The sequence below is a fragment of the Asterias rubens genome, chromosome 15 (genome assembly GCF_902459465.1).
Source record: "Asterias rubens chromosome 15, eAstRub1.3, whole genome shotgun sequence".
NCBI classification, from domain to species: Eukaryota; Metazoa; Echinodermata; class Asteroidea; order Forcipulatida; family Asteriidae; genus Asterias; species Asterias rubens.
In genome coordinates, this window is record NC_047076.1 from 7394735 (window position 1) to 7422604 (window position 27870).

A 27870-nucleotide genomic window follows, 5' to 3' on the forward strand; every position below is an offset into this window, starting at 1 on the left:
AAGAGGGTGAAATCTCGCTGTTTCAAACTCAGAAGGAAACTCAATCCCAACCTCTCAAACTTCACTGAGATCTGGATTTACGGTAAGCCGTTTTAATAGGATAACCACCACCACAGTAATGTTATCTTCCCTGCTGATTACGCACACAGCAAAACTATAGAATGTAGATCTACAAACTCTCTCCGCAGTAACAGTATGTACAATTCCCCTTCAAACACTTCGCAGGACGGTCGAAGGGTCGTGAAAGCATTCATCCATCAATAAACTTATACCAATATTTATTCCATGGTAGCGGCACCGTAGCGCTGTTTAAGTTCATGTGAAAATATAAATCCACGGCCTCGAAGAACATAAACAAGTCATTGATGAGATGCAACCGCTCCGCTGGTCGGATTTCCTTCCTCCATGTTTTTTTTTAGTGGAACCGATTGGCTGTCTGTAAGGGCATGCGTTCATCAACGACACTATTATGATAATGATGAGGTCACAGTGAAAGGCTGGCCTGGGACGGGCCACGTGAGTAATAGATTGACTGCGTCATTGCAGGTCATGCAATGGTTTGATAACATTAATACCACAAGAGGCATATGATATACATACAACGCAAAAACGGTATTATTTACATGTGTATAGTTTTTCTATGAGTTAGCTATTTCCTACATGTACATTCGCTGCTACAGTGCAGGGGTTTGTCTATAGCATTCCGTGTTTACACGGGAAACATGGTCGCCGTGATTAAATAGTTCCACACCGGACCACCAGAGCAACGTTGTTGAACACATTTAAATTAGTCAGGCGCAACATAGAGCAACAGAGCGCAACAAGATGCCGTCGTTCCGCAATGTTGTATTTTAAGCCCTTGGTCGCTTCGGCTACCTTGCTTCGGTGTCGACACGAACAATGGAGTGATTTCCTTTATAATTATAGTTTGCATGACCTGTGTGGAGCTTCACTACACGTACCAATGGCATGACGTGCTAGTCTGTTATTATTACCTACAAACCATATCGATCGCTTGTTGTCACTGGCTCCCCCGTGCATGCAGTAGTGCGCCTTTAGCCTGAACACCTGGGCCCAATTTCATGGCTCTGCTTACCGTAAGCACAGAATCGGCGCTTACGGAAGCAGGGAATTCTGTGCTTACGGCACGCGTATTTCACGGGTTAGTGGCGAATTTGGGCTTCTGCGCGTGCGTACTTCACGTTACTAGGCATTCTACGCTTACAAGGCTAGCGCAGAAATTCGGCGCTTGCACGTAAGCGGGGAATCGCGATCGTAAGCGCAGAATTCGGCGGTAAGCAGAGCCATGAAATTGGGCCCTGACGTCATGCGTCTAGGCTCGAGTTTACGCCCATAGATTTATCCCCGTCCATAGCACCTTGACCATTGCATTCATTGCACGTGGAGATTCGCACTCAAATCCTATTCGTAGGCTAACATGTACATGTACATTACATTAAAGGCAGTGGACACTATTGGTAATTACTCAAAATAATTGTTTGCATAAAACCTTTCTTGGTGACGAGTAAATCAACCATCTAAACGCACACAACTTCGTGTGGAAGGGTGTTTTTATTCTTTCATTATTATTTTGCAAGTTCGATGACCGATTGAGCTCAAATTTTCACAGGTTTGTTATTTTATGCATATGTTGAGCTACACCAACTGTGAAGGCTAGTCTTTGACAATTACCAATAGTGTCCACTGCCTTTAAACATAAATGCACACACTGCTCTGCATGTACACTAAATGGGAGGGATTTGTTAGTTAATGATTAGGGACCAATCCATTTTACGATTTAAAGTTAGGCTATAGATTTAAAATATTGAATGCTGAATATTTATTTTTAAAACTAAAAAATGATGCCTTACTCTTTTTGATAAACTGTAAAATCCCGTTATTTAGAGTGTAGACGACGAAAGTGCAGCTGCTAGACATCACCTCTTCGGACCAATCAAACTCAACATGGAAAGCTTTATTAATTAATAACTGGTTCTGTAAAACCAATACCTGTCTTAAGATGCACCACACTATGGAGGAAGGAAATACACCACACTCCAAGTCCCATTTGAGAATGGGGGTAATTTTCCTTCCTCCATTATCTGAGCAACCCAAAAATGTTAAATACTCAAAAATACCCCCAAATACTTCAAAGTCTCTCAGCCGCTTGAAACCAAGTATTTTTCACTTCAATTCAGATTTCTTTTAAATTTTTGGCAGGTAAGCCGAATGGAACTTTTGCTTTTACCCCAGAAAGTAACACACCCGAAAATGTGCTTTTTCCCAAACCGAATTGCCGCTAGTTTCATGAAGCATTCACCGGCTAATCTTCCTTAGCCAACATAGGGACAGAGGACCAACTTTAAAACCATATAATTTCTCAAATCTCCTCAAAAGTTGAAGCACATAAATTCCAGGTTGTGAAAAAATGACACGATCTAGCGTGTAGTGTTGCCCGTCCAAGAAAAGAAAAAAAAAACACTGAACATTATTTCCTTGGCCCAGCTATTAAACTCACTCTTTCAATCAATGGTACTAATTCAAGATAAGGAAGTTAGCCCCGAAAATGCAGTCCCTCTGACGCAATTTCAACGAAGCGTAAATTATCACAGGGCGCGTGCTATAATGTGTCCCGAATTCCTTCGTGGCTATTAAAGGCAGTGAACACTATTATACTCAAAATAATTATTAGCATGAAACCTTACTTGGTGACTATAATGGAGAGCTGTTGATAGTAGGAAACATTGTGAGAAACGGCTCCCTCTGAAGTAACGTAGTTTTCGAGAAAGAAGTAATTTTCCACGAATCTGATTTCGAGACCTAAGACTTAAAATTTTAGGTCTCGAAGTCAAGCATCTAAAAGCACACAACTTCGTGTGACAAGGGTGTTTTTTCTTTCATATTTATCTCGCAACTTCGACGACCGATTGAGCTCAAATTCTCACAAGTTTTTTAATTTTATGCACATGTTGAGAAACACCAAGTGAGAAGACTGGTCTTTGACAATTACCAATAGTGTCCAGTGTCTTTAATGTAGAGTCCAATGTTTTTACTTCAATTGTCAAAAAAAAAAATACATATTTGGTTTGCGGTACCTGCCAGGTAGATGCACACAATGGTGTTACCGAGACCCTGGTACGTTGATTTTGTTCTTGTTGGGGTGAGGTCATTTGGGCCACCCAAAAAAAAAACCAGTTGATCGTCCCCGCCCGCATCCGCAGGCCTCAAGTCAAATATATATATATGATTTGAGGCATTGCATGGTGAGGTATTATAGGAACAAAAAAGTTAATAATGGTGGTGTCATGGGGTACAGTGGCCCTACTTAATTAAACTATTTTTGTGACGTCACTCTATTGTTGAACGTGTAGATTATGTTTTAAGAATCTACACTTAGATTCGTTAAATCGTAACACAGTTGAGTGTAGAGTCACAAACTTTTGAAATAGTTAAATTGGAAAATTACTGTATTTCCAAACTGCAAGATAGCACGAGGTGCAACAACACATAGCTGAAAATAATGTATATCTTTCAACTTACAAAAACAAATTCCAGTTTAAAAAAATCACTTCAGTAACACAGTTAATTGTTAGCTGAGCAAACTGAAGTTGTACTTGATAATGTTGCTAAGCACTAAAGTGTGCCTATCAAATGTGACCATTAATGTCTTACACAGTGCAGTCCTTGGGCTTTATGATAGAGGAGGTCAAAAAGATGGGTGGGGGCATTTGATATTGTGTCCCACCCTCTGGGGGGGGGGACATGTTCCCTGCCCTCCCCGATTGACGCCACTTGCTAACAATTATTTTGAGTAAAAAACAAAGATGTCCATTGCCTTGAATTTAAACTGGTTTTAATTTATAGTCCGTGATTTCGTTTTATAATACAATGAACTCGTGAAGCACACCATAGAACACCTATTAAAGTGGGTTACTAGTTTAGAGCTTTTTGAACCCGGAAAACATTCCAATAATAACCATCCATGATTTAACCATTGAGTTATACCTCCACGCTGTAACCGACTGGTTATGGGAAATCACTGTGTTCTGAGCTGTTCCTGCAGACCAAAATGAAGGTCTTTCTCTATTAGAGCGATTTAGGCTTCAGAAACTCCGAAGGATGTTTATGAGAAAATGGCGTCGTTAATCGTTTTTGTGAAAACAATTTGGAAACTTGCAGAGATATACTACAGAGATTGCGACCAGAACCATAATTGAAGCACCTACAAAGGTGAGTAATAATGACAGTAAAGTTTGTTCCTTTTTATAGCTCCATGGTTTGATGTTGGATTTCACTTCATAATGTTTGTATACAGCAAATATCGATTTTGCTTTTTCGATATTGGATATTGGCATTCCCTTAGGTCCGTACAGTGAATGTCTACCATTGCATCGATATTGGATATTGGCATTCCCGTAGATTTGTACGGTGAATGTCTACCCTTGCATCGATATTGGATATTGGACAATCCCGTAGGTTCGTACAGTGAATTTCTACCATTGCATCGATATTGGATATTGGAAATCCCCATAGGTTAATACAGTGAATGTATTAACCTTGTACAATCCATGGACGACGCAAATACAGACTGCGAAAACGTTTACTGTGCTGCATGTAGTGTCATGTAATCCGAAATGGTTACAGACTATTAGTTTATCATCCTCGTACACGCAACGGACGTCTGGGTACTGCACGCCGTGTACTAGCGCACGGCAAACCAATGCACTATCACACAGCCGTCGTCTAGTAAAACATCATGTGACACGCTCTACACCAATGAAACGGCAGGAAATTGGGAAGGGGTGTTGTATTATAATACCTATTGGCTTCTTATATATAGTGCGCATATTCTCATGACGCCCAATGCGCTTTATGGCATACAATATTTTATGTGACGTTGTCTTTAGACAACTCTATCATCTTATGATAGATTGGAATGGTCCAGTCCAGGCAATCAATCACTTTGACTCCCACAGAGTATCTCCTTTTGGAGAAAACAGTTAAATAAATAACATTGGCCAAGACTTAGTGAATCAAAACCTCCTCTAAAGTTTGTTAACATCTATCCGGAAAAGGGTATTCAAAATGATTGTTTAATAACAAAAAACATATAATAAATATCACGAGAATTCAGTTTCCTTATTGATTGAAAACATATTTAATTAATATCTAGCAAAGATCACTTATTGCCGTTTTCGTTCGAGTAGGTCTTAAAATAAACAGGATGTTCAACTGTTATTAAAGAGCCGTTGGAAAAAGTCATTCTTGTAATTAAGCACGTTCGTTGTAGTGCCATCGATAAGACATTTATTTCCATTTTGAAGGGCAGTTATTATGAGGGCAACTTTTCTTTTCATTGTGATGGATTTGTTTTTCTTCAAATTTGTCTATTTTGAAGAGAAAAAAACGTTTAAATGCAATGAAGATTGCCCAAACAACAAAACAAGAAACGAGTCAAACATTAGTGAAAACACAGTCGAATTGTTGAGTATCCCATCACCACGAGAAAAGTCCTGAATCTACAATTGACAATACGACAATTGTACGAAATGTGCAATTTCATCATAGATTTATAATTACATCAAATTTGGTACTTTTCATAACATTTCAAAAATTCACCCATCTTGTTCCCATCGGATCTACGTCTGCGGTTATTGTATGAATTTCAAGACATAAACAAATTGAAAGAAATTTCGAAACCAGCTTTTCAATTTTCTCCTTGCAACACATATCAAGCACGTCCATACTGTTCTAATCACTGGCACCAACCATTAAATAAAACCCGCAAAAAGGGAGAAGACAATGGGCCATATTTTTGACCGCGTGAGGGCGCTCTCAATCACTTCCGGGGGTATATTCATTCATACCCAAAACAGTTTTTAAAGATTGGAACACATTATAACCACAGACATCTAATCCATCACAGACAATAAGACTTTTAAAGGAGCCGTTATAATCCACCTCTAAAGCAAATTGAAACTACGGCGCAATAAAAGTGACAGAACGCCTATTAATTTGTGCAGGGCGAATCGCGTGTACCCCCGGAAGTGATCAAAATACTATTTATAGCGCCCTCGCGCGGTCAAAAATAAGGGGCATTTGTGGGCGAAAACATCACATGCACGTAATTGTATATAGCCTTATAATTAAAAATCTACCTCCATGAATTAACTATGTGGTTCAAACAAAAAAGTAGCAACATACTTTTTAACAACAAAACAAAGCGTAGGCAATTCGTAACACGTTGTAATTTTACCACAAACATTATCAGCTGACGTGGTTTCACTTATTGAAGAGAAAATGAGAAATTATACAGACTCGTGTAAAAATGATTATGCACTTTATGTTTGGTCAACTTCTGTTCAATCAACTTACTTCGAAAACTAATTACTGTTGGCTGTCAGTGTGGTAATTGAGTTTGTTCTAACTGTCTGTCCATACGTTCTTGTCCCTGTTGATGTTATGTTTGTCTGTTCCCAGGCATCTCACCACAAGCCTCGGCTTCTATAGATGATGCCTCCATCATATTTTATTAAAAGCACCAACTGTAAGGGCTAGACTTTGACAATTACCAATAGTGTCCACTGCCTTTAAACTCACCCTTTCAATCAATGGTACTAATCTTCTCAAATCTCCTCAACAGTTGAAGCACATAAATTCCAGGTTGAGAAAAAATTGGAAAACTACTGTATTTCCAAACTGCAAGATAGCACGAGGTGCAACAAAACATAGCTGAAAATACTGTATATCTTTCAATTTACAAAAAACAAATTCCAGTTTTAAAAAATAACTTCAGTAACACAGTTAATTGTTAGCTGAGCAAACTGAAGTTGTTCCCTGCCCCTCCCCCGATTGACGCCACTTGCTAACAATGATTTTGAGTAAAAAACAAAGATGTCCATTGCCTTGAATTTAAACTGGTTTTAATTGATAGTCCGTGATTTCGTTTTTATTACAATGAACTCGTGAAGCGCACCATGGAGTAATGCGCTGCAGTAGAACACCTATAGTATTAATGTGGGTCACCCGCCCCATAGTTTAGAGCTTGTTGAACCCGGAAAACTGTCCATTAATAATAATTTTGTCTATCTCCTCTTGTAAATTGCTATTTTATGTATCTTTAACATATTTGAAGTTGGCATGTGCAATTCAGGTTTTGACTATGTGATACATGGCTTAATAATAGTGGACACTATTGGTAATTACTCAAAATAATTATTAGCATAAAACCTTACTTGGTGACGAGTCATGGGGAGAGGTTGATGGTATAAAACATTGTGAGAAACGGCTCCCTCTGAAGTGCCATAGTTTTCGATAAAGAAGTAATTTTCCACGAACTTGATTTCGAGACCTCAAATTAAAACTTGAGGTCTCGAAATCAACCATCTAAACACACACAACTTCGTGTGACAAGGGTGTATTTTCTTTAAGTATTATCTCGCAACTTCGATGACCGATTGAGCCCAAAATTTCACAGGTTGTTATTTTATGCATATGTTGAGATACACCAACTGTGAAGGCTAGTCTTTGACAATTACCAATAGTGTCCACTGTCTTTAAGAAACGATCACAAAAGAATCGACAGTTATAATAATCATACTCTGCATCGGAACTTGTAAACAACCTTCGTCCCGGCTTGCGTTCCATTGAAGAACAAATTAAGAAAAACATGTCTTCCAAACATTTAGGATATTCAACTTTATCGGCCTAGTATACCTTTGGTTTTTGAAACCGTTCGGTTGTTTTAATCATAATATATCTGGATAGGACTGCTAACAGAAAGTATATTATTTTTTTGAAGGTGGCTTAGCGTTTTGGATAAAATCTGGAGCGGTTAATATCCACACAGGTAAATATCAATCCGTAAACGGAACACACAACATGAGCGACGTTTCATGCAGAGACGTTTATCATGTTAAAATGTAAAATAAAATAAAAATCTTCACAGCCATTGGATAGGTTACAGAAGGTAATGATGAAAGACTTCTCTTGGAAAAAAAAACATTAAAACAATATCAACTCTCCCGACTCCGATTACCGATTGAACCTAAATTTTCACAGGTTTGTTAATTCATATAGAAATTGTGATACACTGTTTACCGAAAGTGTCCAATGCTTTTAAACCACATTCCTTATAGAAGGTAATTGTTTCTCGAAGGTTATACATGCAAATGATACATTGCTTCTTACCACGTAAGAAGCAATTGTCATTTTGTGTACCCTCCCTCCAGGTATCCACATTTTGGAAGACTATATATAATATTTGTCAAGGCAAAACAAACAAATTTGCAACACCCCAAAACAGCAAAACAAAATTTGCCAATACTCTCACTTTCGTTAGCCTGAACACCAGAGGTCTTTCACCACCAATCACGTGACATCCACCCTTGCAGAACGTAGTATTTCCGTTAATGTTTTGATGCAGGCTGTTGCACCTTCGCACAAAATAATGCTCAAAGGGAAGTCTTGAATCCGTAATGGATTTCGCATATCACGACATGTAATAAACAAGTAATTTGAAAGTCATGCTCGGCTATTCATGTATTTACAAACATTTAAAACTTATAAAAGGTGCAAACGCTTTGCTAAAAAATTACTTCACAACTCTCAAACGTCTTCAAACTTGGCAGTTATAGTCTAGAGCAGGTGGAACCACAATATGCCGTTTTTCTACAGTCCTAGTGCTTTTATTAAAATAAAATAAAATGGTTGGCGGCCAATCTCTCTCAGACAAACATTGGTTTAACATTTATGATTATGAGCTGCACAAACCAATACACAGTATATTCAGTAACTAGACGACAATACTTGTTCTAGTAATTTTGAAATTAGCGGTTAGCTTGATAGGATTCGAACCCACAACCTTGTAATTTTAAGTACTACAGTCTAACCACTGGATCACGTTGACCATGATGGGTGTAAATCGTTGTCCGTTGATAGAATAGCCATTTGATTCACCCATATTGAGCTTATATTTCTCTTGTAATTTCTCATCAAACAACGACAAATCTAACATCCTGATCGAAACTGTGAAGTGTTACACCATAGAAGTAGATACATACGGTGTGATATACACAGGTCTGTAGTGCATATTCACTGACGTATTTCCTTGATATTTTAAGCTTCACGTCAACATGTTAAGTTTTCTTTAGAGGTAGGCATATCTACGGTTCGTCGCCACAATTTCTCCCGTATATAATCTTGTATCCATCGAGGTTTATCATCGACGGCTTTCTTGTGTTCAGTTGCTGTCTTAAAATTCAACATACAATTGCAAGTGAGAAACAAGACTGGGCCCTGTGTAAGTGAACATGATGTTTCAATATACTGTGATTTTGTTTGATACAGGGAACGTGACAAGGTTGGCCACAGCACGACAAGTGGGTCTTGTGTGACATCAGAAGAAAGATGTATCCCTCCGACGGCAGAGGGTGGTCTTTTGAGGACGATGAAGAGGTGGTTGGAGCCATGGGGTGTCACCTCACATGGACGGACCTCCACGGGATCGACAAGAGTACTCTAGGACGGGAGAGGCAACTCATCGAGGGGATGGAGATTGACTTCAACGGCAGGCCCTCCCACTGGCTCTCAGTCTGCAACCTCCTGGGCTTTATCTACTATTCACTCTGGCTGGTCCAAGAGGCTGAGGAGAAGTTCACTGAGGTCATCGCCAAGGATGGGAGTAACATGAATGCTCTGGGTAACCTCATCATCATCTATAAGAGCCAGTCTCGGATGAAACAGTACCGGGAAACTCTCGGGATCCTTCGGATACTAGTCGCCAGGCGAGACGCGCTTAACATGGCCCGTTCGTACTCCGACCGGGCTTTCGCTCTACGATTCTTCCAGGAACACCGGAGGAATTTCACGTATTTACCGTTCACCCGCAAAGCAGTGGAGACTGGCAAGGAGCTAGGCACCCCGGAGGAGGCAGAGTGGTTATTCGCCCACGGACTGGCGTTGCATCGGCGCTTCATGCAGATGCTCAACAGCGGGGCAGCCGTGCAGGGGCACTCAGAAGTGGGATTCCGCGAGGTTGTCGAGTGCCTGTTCCAGGTGACTAAGATCGAAGGTGCGAGCCCGGACTTCAAAACAATGCCCTGGGTCTTCATAGGCGCCCTCCTCTCGTTGTTCCCCGGTAAGATCTTGGCTGATGTTGTTCAGGATGACTCGAGCTTCCTGTCTGCCGTTGACTGTTTCGACAGAGCTCTCAAGCTTCAACCCGAAGACCCTGAAGTACTTGCCAGAGTTGGTGCCCAGTACGTAGAGCTGAAAATGTTTGACCAGGCCTCTGACATTCTTAACAAAAGCCTGTCGATTAAAGAGTCCTTGCTTGCGTTCAGACATCGGGCTATTCTGTCTATCAAAATGTATGAAGACGAGAATGTGCGGACCCAATTGCCAGAAGCTGAGCTGGACGGACTGCTTCAAAAGGCACTCTCTGATCTCATACACGCAATAGAGTTGAAGGAAACCAACGCAGCGCTATCTGATGAAGGGTACATCTACTTTCTCATGAGACAACCAAAAAAAGCTCTCCAATGTTTCAGCATGGCGACCAAATGCGATCACCTGGAGGATAATTTTGACCCGTCGGTCACCCATGAACGCTGGGCTAAATGTCTGAGCACTCTAGGCGAGGAGGAAGGCGCTCTCATGCAGCTCAGGAAGATGGAGACTGCCAAGATGAAACTACGGGAGCAAGCCTCAGTACTGGAGGAAGCCTGGCGACACCGACACGGCCTCAACTGCCAGGGCTTCGAGTGTGACCTCGCCCGGTTTGACTTCTGCACCGAGGATCGCCACGGCTATGTGAACGTCTTCGGAACGTCCCGAGTGCCGATTTCGGTTCGCTACTTCGCCCGGAATCGAGGCTCGTTCAGGTACGACTTCTTCGTCAGCTTTGCTCACATCGACAATAAGTGGACAGTGGCGCTCGTCAAGAGACTGGAAAGCGAGTTCGGTGTTCGTGGAAACATCAGGTACCGGGACTACCACCTCGGTGCTGCTATCTCAGATAACATAGCAGATTCAGTGGCTAATTCCTACCGTACACTAATCATCATGACACCGGACTCACTCAGGGACCAGTGGTGCAGATACGAGGTGAGAATAGTAACTATTTGCAACACTTGAAAGTTAAACTGTACAGTATTGGAAAGAATAAAAACACCAACCGTTAGTTTTAGTCTTAAAGATGACTGAATATGAAGTTCATACTAGAGCCAGTCTGTGATACACTTCCCTCTGGAATGAAGTCATGTTCGAGAAAACTGTATCATTCTGAAAACCTTTTAAAAAAACAGCTGCAGATTTTGATTGTTACAACCCAAGTTAAAGAACAATGTAAAACATTCTGACAATGTGCATGGTTTACTATTTTTCTCCAGACTCAGACAACATATTTAGCCCAAAGGTTCACAAGTTTGTTATATCATGGTTGATAACACAAAACACGAACACTGCTATGCAACTTTTTTTGTCAGCTCTACCAATGTCTAATACCTGTTTTATGGAATTTGTAAATTTTTCCTATAACTGCTCTGGTTTTCGGCGATATGTCAAAATTGAATAAACAAATCAAAGGTAAACATTCCCTTTAACTCATTCATTTCCTTTATCCATATTTAGATGCAAGAGTGATAAAATAGACAAATAAATAAATTAATAACTTAACATCTACAAATATTAATACCATCAGGTTCAGCGAGCCCACATGACCAATCTGCAGAGGCGTTGTGCCGTGCCGATCATGCTGCGCATGTGCCAGGTACCACGTGAGCTGGAGCACCTGACTTTCATCAAATGCCAGAAAGGACAGTTTCGAACAGAGGACTGGCATAGACTTGGACTGAGCCTTTGCCAGCATGTGGACCAGTCTCACTCCGATTGGCCAGAGGGTTACCATTTATAATTAAAGGGCAGTTTCGCACAGAGGACTGGCATAGACTTGGACTCACCCTTTGCCGGTAGATGGACCAGTCTCACTCTGATTGGCCAGAGGGTTACCATTTATAATTAAAGGACAGTTTCGGACAGAGGACTGGCATAGACTTTGACTGAGCCTTTGCCAGCAGATGGACCAGTATCACTCTGATTGGCCAGAGGGTTACCATTTATAATTAAAGGACAGGTTCGGACAGAGGACTGGCATAGATGTTGACTGAGCCTTTGCCAGCAGATGGACCAGTCTCACTCTGATTGGCCGGAGGGTTACCATTTATAATTAAAGGGCAGTTTCGCACAGAGGACGTGCATAGACTTGTTGCAAGCAGATGGACCAGTCTCACTCTGATGGCTGGAAGGTTACCATTTATAATTGAAGGGCAGTTTTGGACAGAGGACTGGCATAGACTTGGACTCAGCCTTTGCCAGCATGTGGACCAGTCTCACTCTGATTGGCCAGAGGGTTACCATTTATAATTGAAGGGCAGTTTTGGACAGAGGACTGGCATAAACTTGAACTCAGCCTTTGCCAGCATGTGGACCAGTGTCACTCTGATTGGCAAGATGGTTACCATTTATAAATAAAGGGCAGTTTCGGACAGAGGACTGGCATAGACTTGGACTGAGCCTTTGCCTGCAGATGGACCAGTATTGACCAAATACAGTGCTTGACAATATCCAGCTAAGCTGAGAAAACAAGTCACAAATGGTTACATTCTGAAAATGCTCCATTAAAAAGAAAGATGCACCCTTTTCGTCTAGCAACTTACACCTGGTATATCCATGTAATTGCTTAAAGGGCTAATGTACTTTTTCCTAACAAAAAACACTATGTCCACAGATTTACGTTAAATTTACACAGTTTGAAGAATATGATAGTAGAAAGCTTCCCTTGAAATTTTACTTACTGAGGTGTTGTAGTTTTTGAGAAATGAGTAAAAGTAATAATTTTCGTCTCAGTTTTAGCATGTAAAAACGTATTAACCAGTTATGCTATGGTTTTGGTATAATATCACAACTGGTTAAGGGGATTTTACATGATAAAATAGTTTTGGTCTCATGAGACCAAAACTATTTTGTGACTTGTTTTACTCTTTTCTCAAAAACTACACAATCTTAGTTAGTAATATTTAAAGGGAAGCTTTCCACTATCATTATCTTCAAACCCTGTAAGTTTAATGTAAATCTGTGGACATTTTGAAAAAGTACCAGAATCCTTTAAAAAGGTGGACTTTATGGATCAAGCACAAACCAGTGGTGCTTGCCTCGGGCAAGTTAAATGCTCGTCAATTAAGTTTAATGACCCTAGTAATTAAATGTTAACAGAATCCCTAACTCGAAAGGATGTATACTTTCCAAGTTTGTGTGGCCAAACTTGAAAACTCTTTAATGGAGCTTTCAACGTTACAGACATTTAAGGACTTGTCCACAAGTCTAATCCTGTTCTTATGATAGTGTGACATACTTCCTCCCAAAGGAACTCTACACCCAACCTGGCTAAAAACGATAACTGAAAACATTTTGGTAATGTTTTCTTTTTCAGTTGTGGATTCTACATATGGAAAACCAAATAATGGACTTTGCCTTTACATGTTTTGCTTTGTAAGATCCTTTCGGAACAATCACTTTCTGTCACAAGCATTATGCTTTTGATTGATACAATGGGAGACTTTCTGGGACGATAGAGGGCAGCAGACTTACCGGGTAAATCCATTGTTCTCAGAATTATGCGCATGTTCAGAACTACGTAAACAATGGAAATTTACCCGGTATGTCTGCTGCCGCCTAGCGTTGGAAAGTCTCCTATTGTTTACATAGTGTGAAATGAATGAGTACAATGTGAGGAGAGGTGGAAAATGGAATGTTCCATTCAATGAGGGGAAACCAAGTTGAATGGAACATTCCATCTTTCATAAACTACATGAACCTTATTTCCACTGCAGGAATATATAATATGGATTATTCATTTTACATAACATCAAGTATTTCTTTGCTATTTCAGAGGGAATTTAAAAAAATTAATGTACAAGATGGTATTCTGGCGTCTATCAAGAGAGAATTTTGTACTGCTGTGTATACAATTGTCATAATTCATAATTATGACTTATATTATGCCATGAATAATGCCACTTAAGTCATATAAATGAGATACATCTCATAATTACAACTTAGTACAAGTTATAATTATAAGAAAATAGAACTATCTGTTTCAAACTGCTTACCAACCAAAAGGACTTATTAAATAAATGCAAAAAATAGTTTGGCCTGATGTTTCAACAAGAAAGTCTCTGCTTGGGACCAAACGTCAGGCCATTAACTATTTTCAAAGTTACATTGTGAGAAAAGAGTCAAACTTAGTCATAATTATGAGATACTATAGGATATCACACAAGCGCAAGTGGAACACAAAAAAAATAGTGCTTCTGCGTCCCATATCCAACGAGGTCGTATACTGAGCGTGACGCATTGACACTCACAATACGCACTGTGCAATAAATACATATGTTTTAATACCACCCTCCAGTTCGATCATCTGATTGGTGGATTAGCGCGTACTGGAAGATGAAAGTCATAATTGTTGCAATATTTCTTAACTATACTGATTCAGTATTTATCAATAATATTTGGGGTGAAAATCAAGATGGCCGCCGCGAGCCGTAATGTATTGGTGAAGGGTGCAAAATTATGCAGTGGACTCTTATAACAAAAAAAGGAATTCAGAAACCCTGCAGTCAACATTTTGGACAATATAGTATTTTATTTCCGTAAATGGAAACTCTTGGGAATATATTTCTGAAAACGTAACTGATCCTAATAAAGTATCACAATAAACATAAACATAATTACAGGAAAACTATCAGACTACTCATTTTTGTCTTAAAACTTAAAAATATTCTTTTTGAGTTGCCAACACTTTTTTTCCACATTTGGGAAATAAGACTAATTTTTGAACAAAATTTTGAAAGCCAAATCTGGGAAAACAGCCTAGGAACCCTAAATTAATGTTTCTCTGCCGGCTATAAACCATCCGATTATATTTTCTCATACAGGTAATATACTTTTTAATAAAAATTTTAACATTACATAAATATTTGTTGTTGGCATTTATTTATACATTTTTTAATGTAGGAGGGGGTGTAAAGTAGAAAGAATGAAAAAAATAATCATCAATGTAATCAGTAACTACACCACCACCGAGCACCACTCAATTTTTTCCAAGTTTTTGCCAGATGTTTTTTTTCCCTGTATTTGGTAGCAGCGCTGCTAAAGATGGGGGTTGACAATATGGGGAAATGCCCCCAATTACTTACTTAGACCCTGCCCCCAAATTCCCACGTCAACGTTCGTTCCAAATGGCCGCAATTGAATTTAACCTCAAACCAAATGTTCCACACCTCAGCCCGCTTGTGTACGTCCACCACTTCAGTAATGTTAGTCACTGCTTTATCAACGGTACAAAATTACATGAAAGTTAATGTTTTGCATCCTTGACTTTAAGCTTGCCACCCATTTGTACCCTTGGTGAAAAGAAGCAACCATTGTGAAGCATCTTGCTCCAGGACACAAGTGTCATGGGCTAGAATTCAAACCCACATCCGATAACTAGAACTTGATTTCGATGCTCTAAACCACTCGGCCATATTAAAAAAAAACTGATCGTGGATTAATGTACTCTTCTTTCAAAAACAAACAATAATGCTTTTACCTTTCCCTCAAATTATGTGGCATTCATAAAACAACATTTTCGATTGTGTACATTCAAACTTCCTTACTTCCTAGTTTTTCCAGTTTGTTTTTTAAATTATCAAATTACAACTGGGCTGTTTCTTTCTAGATAAATCAATCTCAGATTTATCAACCAACCCGGACCCACTTCAGCAGCTTTTCTTCTAAGCCCGTTCAAGAAGCTAGAGTTTTACCCCAAGGGGTGGAAACATATTATTTGTATTGTCAAGTAATAAACCACAAGGGGGAACTCTTACTGTTGTCTACGATCCTAGTGAGGCGCCCAATGGTGACCCTTCTCAGCAAGTGGGTTTGTCTAGATCCATGAATATAAATTATGTGCGATTGGTTTTTGGAACCTACTGTTTGCTTCAATCTTATCAGGCCTGATTCCTCGCAGAGGAAACAAAGGTGATTGTCTCATTGCCCCCCTGGTAATTGCCTTGGTGCCCTTGAAATGCTCTGGTAGAAATGGAAGGTCCCCTTTAACAAGGAGATAAATCCTTGGTGCCCTTGCCCTTTCAAAAACTAAGCATACAGGCCTGAACATACCGTAAAACCAACTTGTGAAAATTCATTTTAAAAGGTGGGCACTTTTTTGAGATACATGTATATCGCTGAATATCTGCAGAAACATTTCACTTAGAAGTAATCTGAGAAGCAGTACTATCAGTAATGTTTCTCAGATTGTCTATTCCAATGGGAGACTTTCCAACGCTAGGTGGCAGCAGACTTACCGGGTAAATTTGCATTGTTTACGCAGTTCTACACATGCGCACTGATCTGAGAACAATGGCTTTACCCGGTAAGTCTGCTGCCACCTATCGTCAGAGAAAGTCTCCTATTGCGGATTATTCTTCCTGCCGGGACATAATCGCTCTCGAATATCGGCGATATTTCAAAAACTTGACCACCTTTTGAGTATGAAATTTCACATGTTAGTTTGATTGTATACATCTACATTTGTATAGAATAAAGCAATCAAACGGTTCCTAAAACCAAAGGTATTTTTTATGTTCCCTTTAAAACTAGAGCAATGGAATGCAAAATTTATACAGTATCACTTCCAACATGTGGCACAGTAGAGAGTAGTCAAATAATGTAATCTATAAATCAACCACTACACTAGATAAGATTGGAATCTTCGGATATGCACAACCCAACAGCCTGCAGCAGATTTCACAAAACGCTATGATTAATCCTATCTCGAGTAAAGACGAGTACCGCTCGCCCTAACTTAGGATGGGTTCGCTGCGTCCTAACATCTAAGGTCCTAATTAAGATTAATCCTAAGTTAGGAAGAGTTTGGCAAAATCAATGGTTGGTCACTAGAATCATACCTTGAAAACCAAATACTACATGTGTGCAGTCTGTTTTACTGATTATGTTATCATTAATTGTCATATACAATGATCGCTACTCATTTTTTGATATTAATTTTTTTACATAAGTTTATAGAACAGTTTTTAATAATATATTAATTAAACTTTTTTTTCCTCACATTCTTCATAAGAATTGATAACTTAACAAATACATTTTGTTTAAGAGTTCTGAAATACGTGACAACATCTTTACGTGTTAGTACTAATTTTTTTGTAATCTAACCTGCAAAAGTCCCCACTCCAGCACATACTGGTCCCTTCTGGCGATGCATGGAATGTGCATGTTTTTTTTGGTCTATTCCATTTCTGGTAGGATATAGGAAATGTCATCCCATGGGTGCCTGTAAAGACCTTGCTTCAGACGTTTCTGGTCCAAAAAGTGTCCTGAAATAAGGTACAGAAAGAAAAGAAACAAGTATTTAAGACACTTCCAGACACTATTGGTAATTGTCAAAGACCAGTCTTTTCACTAGCTGTATCTCACCATATGCACAAAATAACAAATCTGTGAAAATTTGAGCTGAATCGGTCGTCGAAGTTGCGAGATAATAATGAAAGAAAAAGAACCTTGCTAGGGCCACTGATTTTCCGCGATCGCGGAAAACGGACGGAATTCGCGGAATCCGCCCTTTGAAACGGAAAACGGGATGGATAACTTTCCGTATGGCGCCACCACTTTTTCACTCATTTTTACAAAAAGGGATATCTCAATGAGGTAAATAAGATACTATATTATTTCATATCGAATGAAAAAGTGGTGGCGCCATACGGAAACTTTTCCAACGGGATTTCAGAAAATTTGATTTTTTTTTTTTTTTTTTTTTCTTGACGCCAAAACTATTGAAATTGCATTCTTTATTAAGATTCTTTTTGTTAAACTCAAAAGGCATCAGAAATCAGACCATTAAAAAGTACGAGATCGTAACCGTGGATCATTCTGTTCTACTTCACACCATCCTCAATGTTTACACACATGATGTACACACGTTGTTAACATGGTTAAGCGAAGGGAATTATTCGCGGCACGTTTTAAACATTTTTTGTTCACCCAAATTGCATTTTCTCCCTCTCTTTTACCAACAATAATACACAAACTAGCTTACCTATGATCTATAAGAACACATACAATGTTTTTTCATCTCGGAAAGGTCTAAAATAAAACCGTAAACTGTCAACATTCTGTCGCCAAAGCGAAAACAAAATGGCTGACATTTTGTTTGTGGATGGAGAATGGTCACGTCCATAGACTTGTTCCCAAGTCTTTGATCATGCTGAAACAGCGCCCTCTTGTGGATACACTCCTGTCATTAGCCTACAATGTGGCTGATGCAGAGAATCAACTGCAGTTTTAGACTTGGAATCAAGTCTATCACATCATGTGCATTGATAATGCAGTCACAGTGCAACCTTTTTAGAACAGCAGTATACAAAATAATCCACAATTATAAAAAAAAGTATTTTTTTGAAATTTGTCAGTTCAAATGAACATTTTACGAAGTCAACAGTGCAACTTATCTCAAATTGATTTTTATAAGTGTGTCCCTGGGTATTAAACAACCTTTTATCTAATTAAAAAAACATGAAACGGAATTTTTTGTGCCTGAAACGGAATTCATGTTTTTGCCAAACGGAATTTGCACTTTTCTGAAACGGAAAATCAGTGGCCCTACCTTGCACGAAGTTAGTTGTGTGCTTTCAGATGCTTGATTCCGTTATTTTCTCCCGACTCCGATGACTGATTGAGCCTAAGTTTTCACAGGTTTGTTATTTGATATATAAGTTGTGATACACGAAGTCTGGGCTTTTGGACAATACTGTTTACCAATAGTGTCCAATGGCTTTAATCACTGCAGCTCAGGTGTCTGAGGAAACCTGGATACTTGCTCTGTATAACAAGAAACACCTAGGTTAACCTTAGCCCTGGCGGCCTTACACTTTCGTATTGTACTACAGTGACATCCTGGGCATCAGGGTACATTTCTGGGGCGGAAAATTTTCACAGCTTGGAAGTGTCGTGGCCGAGCGGTTAAGAACACCGAATTCAAACTCTGGTGTTTCTGATCAGCAGAGTGTGGGTTCGAATCCCCAGCCGTGACACTGTGTCCTTGAGCAAGACACTTAACCATTGCTCCGTAAAGCCGTTGGTCCCATGTGTTGTGTAACGCATGTAAAAGAACCCAGTGCACTTATCGAAAAGAGAAGGGGTTCGCCCCGGTGTTCCTGGTTGTGGCTGCTTTATGCGCCGTAGCACCTTGTAAACCCTTATAAGGTGCTAAATAATTGGGTCTCAGAATTCATCACTTCAATAACCTATCTTTCTGTAAGTTTGTATATACTCAGTGCCTTGAGTACCTTGTTTGGTAGATACGTGCGCTATATGAGACTTTGATATTATTATTATTATTATATTACAGCTTCATAACTCAAATCTTACATGCAACAAGCCACTAATTCCAAGTTAGAAAGAGTTTGGTCCTTTATTAGGATGGGTCCTATAAGTCCTAAGATTAATCCTAAGTTAGGAAGAGTTTGGTCCTATATTAGGATGGGTCCTACAAGTCCTAAGATTAATCCTAAGTTTTAAAGAGTTTTGTGAAATCGAACGGCTGGTTCAAATACAGCAGGGAGCACTGTGTGATTTGGATTTTTAGTGCCTGTGTTTTCCCTGGAATTATTCCCTGTGGTTTTCCTCCCACATCTGAAACCCAAACTTCCTTCCTCGCCTTCTCCCCAATGGGTTCTTAGTGGCCAGAACAGTGATTACAAAGTTTGTTTTTCTGTTTGTCCTTGGGCTTCACAACCAGAACAACATGAAACAGAGTAAATGAAATTAAAGTGGGATTTCCCAATTGCCTCAAATACCCAGCAAATTCTCAGATAATTCCACGCTGGCAGAAAAGGTCACTGGGGTGAATTCTTTTCCTAAATACCAGACAAAGGATCGACCTCCTATCCCGTCGTTCTTCTGTTGAATTCTAACTAAGTGACCCTGATCTAGACAATCAACAACTGGTATAAAAGTACTCTCCTAAAAATCGGGGGGAAATCCCTATTTGAGTTTGGAACCAATTTTTATAATCGATTTTGCCAGTTTGAAGATTGTTCAACTTCCATTGACCCTGTATCACTTAGTATCAGGTAACATTAGTTCTTAAAGGCGGATATGCAACAACAAGTGTCTCGCAAAAACAAAAACAAAATAAACAAAGTTGCACTGATTTTTGTTTAGAAAGGGAAGTAAGACTGATTGTGATGTTTTTTATTTTGATACCTTTTTATAGATCATGTTTTTGACCATGACAAATATCCCTACTCACTGTGAATGAAGATGTGTGTACAATTTACATGTACAAGTTTCAGCCTCATTAGTTATAATAATAACCGTATTTATAACTCGCCAAAGGATACTACCTTTGTGAAATCCACCCCAGGAAAGTAAAAAAAAAACACCTCTTGATTATAAACATGTACTTAGTATTTTGATTGCTGTAATATAAGCTGCACTTGCTGAAAGGAACTTCAAATGAAAGTGTTTGCATTAATTCTAAATCTGATCACTCAGAATAACAACTGGTAACAAAGACCAGAATCCTCACTTTATGCGCCCCAACAGATGCATTAAAAGCTGTGACTATGTGGGCTCAATTGGTCATAAAAGTCGCAAGAAAATAATGCAAGGAAAAAAACTCTCTAGTTGCAGAGAATTGTGTGCTTTCAGATGCTTGAGAAAGGCTTCAGGCCTGAAGCCCTTTCTCAGATTCAAATTGTCGGGTAAAACAAATCGCCTCTTTCTCTTACACTAAATAAATATCTACATTCATATTGGTCTAGTTGGTATGACACTGCTCTAGAATTGCAAAGGTCATGGGTTCGAATCCCACCGAGTAAAAAATGCCTGTGAATTTATTTATTTATTTATTTATTTTTTTCACAGGACTCGGGAAAGTACCGAGTATACAGTGCTAAACACATGTGTTTATGGGTAAAAACCAATAATTAATATTCTTTATCCCGATGCAAATTTAACATCTATTAAATACATTCATATTGCATTACAAAACGCCCCAAATCAATGACAACCAATTTTTCTAACAAAAAAAAAACAAAAAACATTTTAAAACCTCAACCATCACCAGCAATGTCTTTTCATTTTGGTTTTATCTGTAAACCAATGTGTGTAAGCACTGCATACTCAGTACTTTTCCCGAGTCCTGTGATTAAAATCATGGGAATTTTACTCTTGTGGGATTCGAACCTTGCAATTCTAGAGCAGTGTCATACCAAATAGACCAACGATATTGCCGGTAGCTAGAGGGCAGTTCGAATCCTATGTTTTTAACAGCGGGTACTGCAACGATATAATCGTTTGATTCTGTTAGGACTTCAGCAGGAATTCCAATATCTCTTCACCCAGTCATGCATGTCACACACACTTCATAACATGGACCACACCCAGAGGACAATTGAACACTTTGTTTGTATTTTGAATAAAGCTACAGTCAATAGAGACCCCTACACAAGGCAAGCAAAGTGCTGGATGACGAAATGCATAAAAAGAAAAAGAGGAATTCACCATCGGTAACTATTGAGTTTGTTTATGCATTAAAAGAAAAAGAGGAATTCACCATCGGTAACTATTGAGTTTGTATTTACAAACACAAAATAGGTAACTGGGGCAGGACGTAGGGGTCAAAGGCAATGGACACCATTGGTAATTGTCAAAGACCAGTCTTCTCACTGAATGTACATTATCTCAACATATGCATAAAATAACAAACCTGTGAAACATTGAGCTCAATTGGTCCGCGAAGCTGCGAGATATGACTGGGGGAAAAAACACCCTTGTCACACGAAGTTGTGTGCTTTCAGATCAGATGCTTGATTTAGAGACCTCAATTTTTAAATCTGAGGTCTCGAAATCAAATTCGTGGACTATTACTTCTTTCTCTAAAGGCACTGGACACCTTTGGTAATTGTTAAAGACCAGTCTTCTCACTTGGTGTATCTCAACATATGCATACAAAACAAACCGGTGAAAATTTTGACTCAATTGGTCAACGAAGTAGCGAGAGAATAATGGAATAAAAAAAAACCTTGACGCACAAGTTGTGTGCTTTCAGATGCTTGAATTTGAGACCTCAGCTGAGGTCTCTTGTTAAAATCAAAAATTATTTATAGAGAAATTACCTTTATTCTCAAAAACTCCATTACCTCAGAGGGAGCCGTTTCTCACAATGTTTTATACTATCAACCTCTCCCCATTACTCCTTACCAAGCAAGTTTCATGCTAACAATTATTTTGAGCAATTATCAATAGTGTCTAGTGCCTTTAAGGGGATGTGACATTTTGATATTAAATATCAAGTAACAAACCCCAAAAGATTACATGAAAGAAGATTTTGCTTTGACAACAAGAGTATCCATGTCCAAAGCAACTGTGTTAATGTTAATTGTGACATTTCCGGAACTTGAATGAAACTGGAGTGCAAAGTTGTTCATGAGACTTATGTTAACTTCCCAGGTGAGATGAAGTTCATGACTTTCAAGAGCGTTCATGATCAGTTCAGGAACATTCATTAACACTTCTTAAAATGTTCATCACAGCAGTTCATGAACCATGAACGGTTCACCATTCAATTAATGAACATTTGGTGGACTTTTATGAACTTCATGATCTGAGTCCATGATTATTCATTAACAGTTCAAAAACTACAGCACCTCAGCAAGTAATATTTTCAGGGAAGCTTTCTACCATCATTATCTTCAAACTGTGTAAGTTTAATGTAAATATGTGGACATTGTGTTTTTTGTCCTACAAAAAGTACATAGACCCTTTAAAGCACCACAGGCAACATTGGTACATTGCAGTTTTCAAAGGCCAATGTTAAACACTTTGCATGACCATTGACCAACCACATGAAACAACAATCCTATGAAAGTTTAAGCTCAAATCAATCATCGGAGTCAGAAAGAAATAGTGCAAAACAGGTTATTAAACCCGATCTCTATTTCACAGTGGTGTATTCAAACGTCAGATTTTGGTCTTGCGAGACCAAACTCAATACTGATTTAACCCTAACTCTATTTCAATGTAGTGTAATCAAACATCAGATTTTGGTCTCACGCGACCAAACTAAACACTGATTTAAACCCATCTCCATGTCACTGTAGTGTATTCAAACGTCAGTGTACATGTTAAAGACAGTGGACACTATTGGTAATTGTCAAAGACTAGTCTTCACAGTTGGTGTATCTCAACATATGCATAAAATAACAAACCTGTGAAAATTCCATCGGAGTCGCGAGATAACTATGAAAGAAAAAACACCCTTGTCACACGAAGTTGTGTGCGTTTAGATGCTTGATTTCGAGACCTCAGGTTCTAGACTTGAGGTCTCGAAATCAAAATTCATGGAAAATTACTTCTTTCTCGAAAACTACGTTACTTCAGAGCTAGCCATTTCTCACAATGTTTTATATTAACAACCTCTCCCAATTACTCGTCACCAAGAAAGGTTTTATGCTAATAAATATGTTGAGTAATTACCAATAGTGTCCCCTGCCTTTAACTCAGATTCAAATATTCTAGTGAGAAGATACCTCCTTCTAAAAATTTATGTTACTTAAGAGGGAGCCGTTTCTCACAAAGTTTTTGACTACAGCTCTGCATTGCTCATTACCAACTATGATTTTATGCTGATACATGTACATACTTTGAGCAATTGTGTGCAGTGCCTTTAAAGAAGAAAAAACACTTGAAGTGGAACTAATTCAGTCGATTGGTTTCTATTTAAATTGGAACAGTTGTTTAGCAGCCTTCTGAAGATTCAAAATGTGTTTTCAAGTGGAAAAGCGTGGTTTAATGGTTAAAGGCAGTGGACACTATTGGTAATTACTCAAAATAATTATTATCATTAAACCTTTCTTGATTACGAGTAATGGGGAGAGGTAGATAGTATAAAACATTGTGAGAAACAGCTCCCTCTAAAGTGACGTAGTTTTTGAGAAAGAAGTAGTTTTCCACGAATTTGATTTCGAGACCTCAAGTTTAGAACTTGAGGTCTCGAAATCAACCATCTAAACGCACACAACTTTGTGTGACAAGGGTGTTTTTTCTTTTATTATTATCTCGCAACTTCGACGACCGATTGAGCTAAAATTTTCACATGTTTTCACATACATGTTGAAATACACAAAGTGAGAAGACTGGTCTTTGACAATTACCCATAGTGTCCAGTGTCTTTAAGCCGTTCTCAGGCATCCGAAAGTACACATATAAGTGCAACAAGTTTTTTTTTTCTTTTTTTTTCATTATTGTCATACAACTTCAATGACCAATTGAGTAAAAATTGTCAAAGATATGTTGTTATTGTATGCATAATGTTTGAATACACCAAGTGAGAATACTGATGTTTGACAATTACCAAAGGTATCCAGTGCCTTTAAAAGAGGGAGAGGGGATGTTTCCCGCTACGATTTCCCTGGTTCGGTTTCGGTTTCAGTTTCCGTCAACGCTCATGTGATCAGTCATGTGATCAGGTTGACTCTATGTAAATGCATCCTTGACGCATATTTTTAACTGCACTACATAATTGCCACTGTCGTAGTGCTATGAATGAGGATCTTGTTTTCTTTTCTAAATAACTTTTAAAAAAAGGAATCCTTTAAAAGAAATCAGGAAATGTTTTAAGGATGGAATCAAATTACATCCAGGCCATAAAAGAAAGATTTATGTCCTAGGGATCCCCTCTCTCTGGGGTTCAAATCTTAGGGGATAAATTGAAATGATGGCATTTCCACCTTTTCAACACCCTTTGGATTTCTAGATTCCAAGGAACTTTGGGAATAGTTATCCTCAGTGCAAGAGAAGTTTGATCAAAGAGCATGTCTTATTTAATTTGGAGAAAAGTACAGCATTTTTTATTACCAGGTAGACTTTTAAAAAGTCTGAAATCAGATAAAAGACTGAAAAATCTCATCCCTGACAAAGGCTTTATCACAAAGGCATTTTCGAAAAAAGTGAATCCATTAAACATCCTCGTCAGAACATGGTAAGATTGGATTTTTTTTTTTTTTCAGGGATTTTTTTTTTCTGCAGAACCACGGAGAGTAGACCAGCTCTTCCAAGGACAAGGTTTCCAGTGCTCTGAATATGTGGGTCACATGAATCCGATAATCACCAGGGGAATCCCTTTCTGTTTCCAATCTGATACCTTCCGTTTGGCGTACAATAATTCATTCATTCATTCATGACGTGATTTTTTTCAGGGATTTTTTTCTTCTGCAGAACCAAGGGGAGTAGACCAGCTCTTCCAAGGACATGGTTTCCAGTTCTCTGAATACATGTATGTAGGTCACATGAATCTGATAATCACCAGGGGATTCCCTTTGTTTCCAATCTGAAACCTTCCGTTTGGCGTACAGTAATTCATTCATTCATGACGTGATGCACATGACATACCGCATTATCTCCAACCCAACATAGCCTTGGTTTTCATAAATAGGTTTTGGTTATGGTTTCTGGCCCTCGGTTCTTTGAAGCAATGACAGTACAGAGTGAAGGTTACAGCGCTGCTGCAACCCCCCCCCCACCCCCCCAACAAACAAATACTCTTTAAAGGGTCTATGTAACTTTTGTAGGACAAATAACACAATGTCCACAGATTTACAATAAAATTACACAGTTTGAAGATAATGATAGTAGAAAGCTTCCCTGAAAATAGTGTGTGCTGAGGTGCTGTAGTTTTTGAGAAATGAGTAAAACAATGTCATGAAAATAACTTTCGTCTCATGAGACGAAAATTTATTTTCATGACATTGTTTTACTCATTTCTCAAAAACTACAGCACCTCAGTAAGTAATATTTGAAGGGAAGCTTTCCACTATCATTATCTTCAAACCCTGTAAGTTTAATGTTAAACTTCTGAAAAAGTACCCAGATCCTTTAAAGGCAGTGGACACTATTGGTAATTACTTAAAATAATTATTAGCACAAAACCTTACTTGGTGACGAGTAATGGGGAGAGGTTGATGGTATAAAACATTTTGTAGAGGGGCTTCCTCTAAAGTGACGTAGATTTCGAGGAAGAAGTAATTTTCCATGAATTTGATTTCGAGACCTCAGATTTAGAACTTGAGGTCTCGAAATCAACCATCTAAACGCTCACAACTTCGTGTGACAAGGGTGTTTTTTCATTCATTATTATCTCGCAAGTTCGATGACCGATTGAGCTCAAATTTTGACAGGTTTGTTATTTTAAGCATATGTTGAGATACACCAACTGTGAAGGCTAGTCCTTGACGATTACCAATAGTGTCCACTGCCTTTAAAGGGTCTATGTACTTTTTCCTAACACAAAACACAATGTCCACAGATTTACATTAAACTTACACAGTTTAGTATAAAGCTTCCCTTGAAATTTTACATACTGAGGTGCTGCAGTTTTTAAAAAAATTAGTAAAACAGATCATTTTCGTCTCAGTTTTAGCATGTAAAAACAGATTAACCAGTTATGCTGAGGTATTGGTATAATATCACAACTGGTTAATGGGATTTTACATGCAAAGATAATTTTCGTCTTCGTAAGACGAAAATTATTTTGTGACTTGTTTTACTCATATCTCAAAAACTACACAACCTCAAGGATTCTCAGAAAAGCAAACTTAACCACTGTACATGTACATAGCGAAGAACCCCATTGGGGAGAAGACGAGCAAGGAAGTTCCAGTTTCAGAGTTGGGAGGAAAACCCCAGAGAATTATTCCAGGGAAAACCTCTGCAATCCGGTAGGGACTGAAAACCCAAGTCCACATAGTGACCCCGGTGTGATTCAAATTGGGGTCCTAGAGGGTGGAAGGCAAGGAAAGATACCACTAGGCCAACCTGACTAACCTACTTCTATCTATAGTCCGAGTAGGGAGAAACTTTGCACAAGGTCCCCTCAAGACTAATCAACCTCCATGATCTTAAAATCCAAGCAGGGAAATGAGAAGGAAACAAATATTGTCTTTGCCCCCCCCCCCCCACACTACCAAAGAAAGTGGGTCCAAGAGGTGGACTAACCTACTTCTTTCTAGTTCGAATTGGTAGAAACTTTGGATAAGGTTCCTCAAGACATGGTCTGAACATTCAAGCAGGGAATTCAAAGTCTTTGCCCCCCTCCTCCCCCCCACACCCAGTGGGTCCAAGAGGTGGAAGGCGTGGAAAGATACCACAACCCAAACCCGACCACCCACCATTGTTGTATCTCTAAGATGACAGTGGAATACCATCAGTGCCTAAGGTCTATACGCACCAACCACGATTTTCAAAAGAAGATTTTGACGACACTACACTAAAAACGGTGACACAGGGGGACTGGGTCAAACCATAAATGCAGCTGGGGTATTGACAGCCGATATGAGTTTCAAACTGTCTGCAGTCATTATTATAATCTATGTAAGGTTCAAATGTTGGTGGTACGAGTGTTATGAACAAAGTAAACAGATCGGGTACTCACCAATAAATCCCATGCTCCTGCCTAGCACAAACAGACCATTGAGGGCGCCGATCTCAATAAATTCAGTAGACTCCTCCCTGGAATGGAATGAGACACAAATTTGTCAACGTGGTAGTCGTATATGTATAGAAAATTATAATATTGATATTCCAAATGCCCTATAGGTTTCTTTAAACCATTTCGACAGTTGCAGCAGCCACAAGAAGGCTACAGCAAGGGTCTTGTCCTAAATAAACTGAATGGCCGTGGATGGCTGCAAGCGGCCACAGCCAGGCTATTGTATTAACCTAAGATGTGTAATGTGGTTTTGTAACGAG

The 27870-nt window shown here is 39.0% G+C and overlaps 2 protein-coding genes across 6 annotated transcripts in view; one reads left to right on the forward strand and one right to left on the reverse strand.

Annotated features, from left to right (window-relative positions):
* The first annotated feature begins 6 nt into the window (after positions 1-6).
* Positions 7-12817, forward strand: LOC117299826. Of its 4 annotated transcripts, XM_033783369.1 has the most exons (4): positions 4025-4230; positions 7802-7849; positions 9349-11106; positions 11702-12817. In XM_033783369.1, exons 3-4 carry the CDS (start codon positions 9409-9411, stop codon positions 11912-11914), a joined length of 1911 nt encoding a protein of 636 aa, XP_033639260.1. In that variant the 5' UTR covers positions 4025-4230; positions 7802-7849; positions 9349-9408; the 3' UTR covers positions 11915-12817. The 4 variants fall into 4 exon arrangements, with proteins under 4 accessions (XP_033639261.1, XP_033639260.1, XP_033639258.1 ...); XM_033783370.1 differs by lacking the exons at positions 4025-4230; positions 7802-7849 and adding an exon at positions 7-82; XM_033783367.1 differs by lacking the exon at positions 7802-7849.
* Positions 12818-14678: 1861 nt separating this feature from the next.
* Positions 14679-27870, reverse strand: part of LOC117299832 (ATP-citrate synthase-like) — a 58257-nt gene continuing 45065 nt past the window's right edge. For both annotated transcript variants that reach the window (XM_033783379.1, XM_033783378.1), the window contains 2 exons: positions 27554-27630; positions 14679-17438 (listed from right to left, as the gene is read on the reverse strand). In XM_033783379.1, the coding sequence (XP_033639270.1) occupies positions 17350-17438; positions 27554-27630 (166 nt within the window). In that variant the 3' untranslated portion in view covers positions 14679-17349. The remainder of the gene's footprint in view (positions 17439-27553; positions 27631-27870) is intronic.

Bases quoted from the DNA above. Each gene is read 5' to 3' on its own strand.
- LOC117299826 (XM_033783370.1), top strand. From the start codon at position 9,409: ATGTATCCCTCCGACGGCAGAGGGTGGTCTTTTGAGGACGATGAAGAG. The intron at 11,107-11,701 runs GTGAGAATAGTA...TAATACCATCAG, and splicing joins ACCAGTGGTGCAGATACGAG to GTTCAGCGAGCCCACATGAC.